The sequence below is a fragment of the Hibiscus syriacus genome, unplaced genomic scaffold, assembly GCF_006381635.1.
Source record: "Hibiscus syriacus cultivar Baekdansim isolate YM2019G1 unplaced genomic scaffold, ASM638163v2 tig00116962_pilon, whole genome shotgun sequence".
Lineage (NCBI taxonomy): Eukaryota > Viridiplantae > Streptophyta > Magnoliopsida > Malvales > Malvaceae > Hibiscus > Hibiscus syriacus.
In genome coordinates this window covers 1,134,106-1,142,051 of record NW_024063488.1, presented here as the reverse complement: position 1 = coordinate 1,142,051, position 7,946 = coordinate 1,134,106, and the positions used below count along the sequence as shown (strand labels likewise).

Genomic DNA, 7,946 nt, shown 5'->3' with positions numbered 1-7,946 from the left:
ATTATCATAAACAATATTATTTCTACCGGTTTTATTATTATTGGGCATTTTACCGGATTTGATAATATATCTGGTAGAAAAATAATATTTTAGATAGAGCTTTACAGGATATATTATCAAGCTCGATAAAACGTCCAATAATAACAAAACCGGTAGAAATAATAATGTTTAGGTAATTTTTTACCGGTTTTGTTATTTAAATAATAACAAAATTAGTAACACCTTTTTTAGCAGAATATTAAGGGTGTAACACCGTAGAACTTCCCTCGATAATAAGTGCCTCTGAAATTAGTATAAATAGAAAGTATTAATGATGATTGAGCTTATGGTTTAATGCTAAGTGTGCTCAAAGTGGCAATTATGAGGAATCGATTAGTTAATTGAAGATTGTTGCATTGCATCCTTTTACATATTGTATTATTGTCATACAGCACCGGTTGGAATGCCCTAGAAACACCTTTATCTTAAAATTAGGCGTCTTTTTCATAATATTCTTAGAATTGTGATTTTTTTGTTATTTCTTTCAGGGTGTATCTCATTTATTTTTGTTTTAATTATGATTCGTTATTTATATTAAATTTATACTGATATATACTTATAGGATATTATGAAGTTTTATAGTTTAGCTTATATATAATATAAAGGTAGCATTTTTTTGCATGCATCTCAAATACCTCATTTCTCATGCCAGCCAACTTTACTAGTAGAAAAGTGGAGATTTGAAGATGTTGCCCTATTTATGGGACTTTGAAATGAAGGATTACCAGTAATCGGATAATTATATTACCATAATCAACGAGATGAAATGAACATATATCCTAGTGATAATTATTATACCTTTGAAAATATTTTTTTTAAGATACCCTTAGAAAATTACACCATCATTTACTATTTATCCACGACAATCTCATGATTGAATTTCTAATAAATCCACATATATTCGAGTGATAATTATTATACCTTTGAAAATATTTTTTGAATATACCCTTCGAAAATTGCACCCTCATTTACTATTTATCCAAAATCTTGTATTCTCTAAATGCCAATAGTCTCATGATTGGATCTCTAATAAATCCACATATATCCGAGTGATAATTATTATATCTTTAAAAATATTTTTTTAAAGATACCCTTCGAAAATTGCACCTCACTTACTATTTATCCAAAATATTGTATTCTCTAGACGACGACAGTCTCATGATTGGATCTATAATAAATCCACATATATCTAAGTAATAATTATTATACCCTTGAAACTATTTTTTGAAGATACCCTTCAAAAATTGCACCCTCACTTACTATTTATCCAAAATCTCGTATTCTCTAGATGACAACAGTCTCATGATTGGATCTCTAATAATTTGTCAGAGATAGACTTGACGATTATTATCATCATAGATCTGACACCTACCATCCTATAACTAGGGTATTTATACATTGAGGAAAGGAAAATATATGTCATCTCTCTTCTCTCTCCTTCAGACTTCATATATATTTTATGTCTTCTTATTTACGCTATCTTCTCTCTCGCGTAGAAAATTTCTACGACGGTCAACAATCACTTTCTCATTAACTATAATTCTTCACTCTAATAAAAAAAAAGTGAATCGTCAATAACCGATGAACCAAAGTTATTCCTTTCAATAATAATAAACATTATGATTGAATTTCTCTATATAGAAAACACTTCTACCAATTAATATGATGGATATTTAAACATCCATTATTTTGATTTTGGGCCAAATTTATCAAAGCCCAATATTTGTCCAAAAAGAAATTTGCACTCGGGCTTTATGACCAATGCCAATCGCTTAATTTTAAAGACTTTTGATTTTACTACTTAACTTTCGAATTTCGTTGTCATACAGCCGTTAGTTGTGTGATGATAATAACAAAACATTACATTTTGGGTAGTTTTATTGTTGAAATTGACATAATATTTCACCCTTCTTCTTCCTCATTTACGACATCCTTCTTCATTGTTATTTGAGCACCGCCGATTATCATTTGAAACGTACTTGATATCAAAATGTTTTTCTTTCCCCCACGTTTTCTTTTTCTCAATTTGTCTTTTTCTTAAAATCAACAAAATTCAAAGTAAAACTTTGATGTCATCTTGGTTTGATTTGAAATATCCATATTACAAACATTATAGAATCGAGATAAATTATTTTTCTCTTTAGAGACCTTTAACTGTTCGAATCTTAAAAAAAATACTCTACATCAATAATTCAAAATAAATCCAAAAAATCTAGAGTTGGAAGAAAACTTTAATGTACTTTTTGTATAAATGTATTCAAAAAAAAAAATCTAAACAACGTTAGACATTAACAATGATTGAATAGCTAACATTTATGTTTATTGACAATACCACCCAAAAATGATTGAGGATAATCACAGAAGACCAGGAATAAATACCAAAAAGGAAATGGAAGAATAGCTTGTGAAATTTCAAAAAGGAACATGGAGAGGATCAACTAATAAAAGCCATTATTGTGACTCTTTTAGTAATGAATAAATTAGTGAAAGCAAAAGCCACGCCCATTGAACAAATTCAAAGTGAACATGCACACAACTACTTTATAATATTTTCCCTCATCGGCATCTCAGACCAATCATTAAACATTATGAATTCAATGAATAACCTTGGTAGTAAAGGGAAGTGTTGTTTTTTTAGAGATTATGAGTTCGAATAGTTGCGTCTGCATAGGTGTGTGTACATTGTCAATAAACTTAAAAAATATCTAAACAAATGTTATCTTATAATCACTTCGTACTATTAAAAAAATTAAACATTTAGCCCACCGGTATGAACTTTAGGTACATAAGCATGGGTGTGGGCATGCATTTTCGTAATTATTTTAAAACTAAAGAGGTTTTATTTTTTTTAGACCCTACCTTTTCAAGCTTATATACCCTCTCTTTATATACAATAAGCAACTGTTTATCTACTAGCAGACATTTACCTGAATAATTGCTCTCATTTTGTGAGACAAAAATTGAAAAAAAGAAAAGCAACCATTGAGCTTGAGTTCAATTTATGCTCAAATATGCATTTCATCATCTTAGTGACATTGTGACCTTTTATTAATTCAATATTTAAATTTTATCTTTTTTTAATTATAAAAATTAAAACAAGAAAAAAATATAAATTCAAATATTATAAGAAGTGAATATAAATTTATTTTAAAAAAAGAAGATTCATAATGATGGTATCAAATTATTAGAAATAATCACATAAATTAAATAAAAATTGTCTGATACACATATTATGTAAACTTTAGTTTACACAAGTCTGCCTATTTTATTGTCATTGGTCTTATTTAGGAACTGAATTTAAAATTTAAGGTTAAAACAAATAGATTATATAAAATAAAATTTATATATTAAATAATAATCTTTAATTATGCTAAGCATTTATTCTTTTTTTTTTGAGAGAAAAGTATTTGCTTATCATTAACAATTAACAAAAGGATTCTTTCTAAGTATATAATTAAAAACAATTATCGGTCTGTATAAATTGCAAAGTGTTATGTAAACACATTCCATTTCTTCTCTATCTCTATTCTATTTTGTTCTGTTTTTGTCTTTCTGGCAAAGAAAATTAGCAAAATGGGAGTTCTTCACTATATTGTAAACTTTTGCAGTGTCACCAGCACAAGGAGCAAACGCAAACCAATGCAGGTATAGATAATCATTACACCTTCCCTGTCTTTTCTCTATTCCCTTCTTTGTTTCGCAATGAACAATCAAAGAACTTAAAGATATAGATATGTTTGCTTTTCTAGTGATTCTGCATGATTTTACGACTTAATGGTAACTAAAGATGGTGAACGTATTTTTACCGCTCAGACGGTTAAAATCAAGGTTAAAATGGACTGTGATGGCTGTGAAAGAAGAGTGAGAAACGCTGTTAACTACATAGAAGGTTTGATACTGGCAATCTCTCTCTCTCTCTCTCTCTCTCTATGTATATATCCTTTACATGATGAAAATTGTAATCAAATACTATGAACAAATTAACATGCGAAAATTTTGCACTTGTACTTTTAGACATGGAATGGAAGAATTTGAGACAAGAAGCATCATGTTTAAAAAGAAAGAATTTTACCAAATGATAGCTTCTAATTCAAAGAAAGAGAGCTTTTGAAATGACATAAATAACTTTTTCTCTTCAACCTTTGTCGTGTGGAATTAAAGGGAAAAAGTAAAAACTTTTATCTTTTCTCACCATTCCCTTCCTTATGTCGCAAGCCTTTCATCACTTTTATGAAATAAGAACAAAAACAAATCATCTTAAATCACACAATTCAGGATGTGTTCACCACCATGACTGTAAATAGGTGTGCAAACTGTTGAAGTCGATCGGAAATTGAGCCTGGTGACCGTAACGGGCAATGTCGATCCGAACAAGGTGTTAAAGAAAGTGAAGAGCACCGGAAAGAATGCAGAGTTCTGGCCATATATCCCTCAACACATAGTTCATTATCCTCATGCTTCGGGTGCCTATGACAAAAGGGCACCTTCCGGCTTCGTAAGGAATGTTGTACAAGCTTTTCCGGCTTCCTCCAACAGTGTGCCGGAGGAGTATTTCGCATCCTTATTTAGCGATGATAATGTTCATGCATGCTCAGTAATGTAAATCACTTTATATAATTTTGTTTTCCAGTATTAATGTACACAGTATGTAAAATAAATTTCGAGGGTTAATTTCATTATCAGTATGTAATATTTTTGTTTTAATGGTTTTGCAGTGATTTATTACCAATATGTAATAATCATCTCAGTAATGGTTTTGCCGTGGTTTCGCTGTGTTTTAATGCCATATTTATTTTTTTCGTTCGATTCAATAATAATATTCACTTATTTGAATATTATTTTATTATTCTATTTCTCGTATTAATGTTTTATCTAATACTACGTTTAGAGGGGCATGGACGGAGCCTGAATTAAATATTGACAGGAGCCAGAATATTAGACTATTTAAGAAAAATAAAATGACTTATTAGATATTCATACTCAAAATTCAACACGAACCAAGTGACCTTAATAATTAAGGGATTGTTATTGTCCTGGAAGTCTCGAGTTTAAGCACTGCGTATGTAAGTGTATGAGCGTTCATTGTCAAATGATTGAGAGTTTTGTACAAATAATACCTTATCCTAGATTTATATATTAAAAAACTCAAAATTCACAAGACAACACTTAATTTGTCTAATATTTAAACTTACAATGACTTAAATTGTTACTAGACCAAAAATTTGAGAACATGAGGTTATCATTCTTTAGTTAAGCCTCTACTCAATGAAATATTTAATAAATTCTTATATTTTTTAATTTAAATATTTATTTTTACATGAACCAAATTACTATTAGACTAAAATTATATCGAGTCAGGCCCTGGAGGGATGTGTGTGTGTTGTTTATGACTAATAAAAATTATGAACATACTATACTTTATAAATACCGGAGACTATTCTAGAAAAAAATTAAACAAATATCTTTTATGTAACACCCCCAACCCGTATCCGACCCGGATACGAGTCCGAAGTGTCACATTGACTTTTCAAACCTTGACTCTTAAGAAAAATCCCGGGAAATTTTAAACTTTATTTAAAACAAAATACAGACTTTATCAGAGTGCTCGTACTTAATGACTTATTACATGCCAACACTTTATACATAACCAAAAACATACTTTGTCAAATATTTCTGATCTGATCTTTTGGTAAGGAAAACTGACCTGTCTTGCTCCGCATCTCTCCTTACTCTTCTCGAAACCTACGTGTGAAACAATCACACGCTAAGTCGAAGACTTAGTGAGGCATAACAACTTAATGCACTTTAAAACCTATATTGATACATGCATGTTCTGTTCTATCATGTTACAGCAACTTCATGCATTTTTCATATCGTATAAAATCATATCAGATTAATTGCAGTAAATACATGCATACACATAGTTCATCATTAACAGTTTATCATATAATCACATACTATTTCAATCAAACACTATACACACACAACATCATATCATTTCTATAGCATTTATCATACCACTAACTTATATTTGTTCATATTTCTGGATTAGCCCATGTATATATGTGAGAACTATCGATATGTGAGTCTATAGAGGTTGTGCACTATGCTGTCACCACAGCTCATATAAATGCACCGAAGTGCCCCGTAGAATTGCACCGAAGTGCCCGTAGAATTGCACCGAAGTGCCCGTAGAATTGCACCGTAGTGCCATATAATGATGTCCATAAGGACCACGTAGAATTCCTTAAGAATCATATACATATGCTAGGGATCAAGTATGTGTCTTTCGAGACTTCACACATGTTCCAAAGAATATACATATGTCCTAAAGAACCGAATAGACCCTCGACTCTTGGCATGCCAACTATACCCCTAGCTCTCATGACACATAACATGGGCGTTATCATTTATTTCATTTCAAATATTCACATAAACTTGTAATTCACTTTCACATATCACGTATCACATAGCTTCTTTTCATATGATCACATAGTCCCGTAGTTCACTTGCACGTAGATCATTTCCATATAATTCACATGTCACATATGTCATGTTTTCATATAATTTCTATCATTTCTCACCCAATCACCTTTATTCATATAAACATACTTATCATATCTTGTTCACATAAGATCATATACTTCATATAATATATCGAAACACCTAGAACACTTTCACGTAGCTTATAGTCATAAGTCTTATCTCATAACCTATACTTGTTTTCACATATATATATTTCATAGCATTTCTTATACCATCACATAATTCCTTTAACATACATAACATATCATGTAACATTATAATAGCAATACTTATAAGTCATATTGCTTATATCTTAATCTTATGCCTTCTCTTAAACATATATATATATATATATATATATATTCACATGTTCAGGTAATTCACCATTTCATCACATAATTGTGTATTCATATAACTCATTTCATTTCATTTCATTTCATATCTATCTATATATATCTATATCCTCAAGATTATCCTAATATAAATCATATAGCACTCTTATATTTCGTATTCATCTAGGGCAGACTTATAAACATATCTCACTTCTATTATTTCTATATATATAATCTAATCTGTTACTTAATTCAATTTCATATCACTCTTATAATCTTCTCATATAACTTCACAAATTTCTATCATTCAACCCATGTGTTATAGTTTTATTTAAACCTATGAATCTTTCCCATCTAGCTTATCTTATACGTTCATCTTATCATTTATGTTCAAATCCCCTAGTTAGTGTACTATTTTCACTTCATCCTATAGATCAATATTATCCAGCTTATTTCACTTATCATATAATAATATAATTATATTTTACTATGATCACATAGTTTATATCTCATACTTTGCTTTCTCATGTTCACCTATATCATGTCATATGGCTCATATCTTTCTCATGCAGTCACATAGTTCAGTTTCACATATGTATATATATACATTATATAGCACATACTTCTCATAACATTACATTCAAAAGCATGTCAACACATATATTCATGCATACATACAATTCATGTCATTCATATACGTATAATCATATATTCATGCATTCTAACATAGGAAATAGACTTGTCGCAAGTCTTGTTTCCATTTAGCACCATAAACTAACTAATATGCACTCACCTGGCCTCACTAGCCAATTCCAATCTCTTATCTTTCCCTTGATCGATCTTACTTGCCAAACGTTCCGGAATTGCTTTATGCGTAGAATCTACATAAATGTACATTTCGAGACCATCATTAGGTACCTACACCTTGTAATTGGATACTAGCAACTTAAACTAACTTATTAAACCCATATTCCCAATTTTCCTTTAGGGGGAATCGGTTCCCCCCTATGGGGGTATCGGTTCCCCCATGACATACTGGAAATTCTTGTT

The 7,946-nt window shown here is 30.2% G+C and overlaps 1 protein-coding gene across 1 annotated transcript; it reads left to right on the top strand.

The window, feature by feature from the left end:
* The first annotated feature begins 3,602 nt into the window (after nt 1-3,602).
* LOC120190313 (heavy metal-associated isoprenylated plant protein 21-like) lies at nt 3,603-4,707 on the top strand. The gene is made up of 3 exons (XM_039193404.1): nt 3,603-3,684; nt 3,853-3,928; nt 4,344-4,707. The coding sequence occupies exons 1-3, from the start codon at nt 3,613-3,615 to the stop codon at nt 4,640-4,642; spliced, it is 447 nt and encodes a 148-aa protein (XP_039049335.1). The 5' UTR covers nt 3,603-3,612; the 3' UTR covers nt 4,643-4,707.
* Nucleotides 4,708-7,946: the final 3,239 nt, after the last annotated feature.

Excerpts from the sequence above, each read along its gene's own strand:
- LOC120190313 (XM_039193404.1), top strand. The coding sequence starts at position 3,613 with ATGGGAGTTCTTCACTATATTGTAAACTTTTGCAGTGTCACCAGCACA. Across the intron at positions 3,685-3,852 it reads GCAAACGCAAACCAATGCAG|ACGGTTAAAATCAAGGTTAA; the intron begins GTATAGATAATC and ends TTTACCGCTCAG. Across the intron at positions 3,929-4,343 it reads CGCTGTTAACTACATAGAAG|GTGTGCAAACTGTTGAAGTC; the intron begins GTTTGATACTGG and ends GACTGTAAATAG.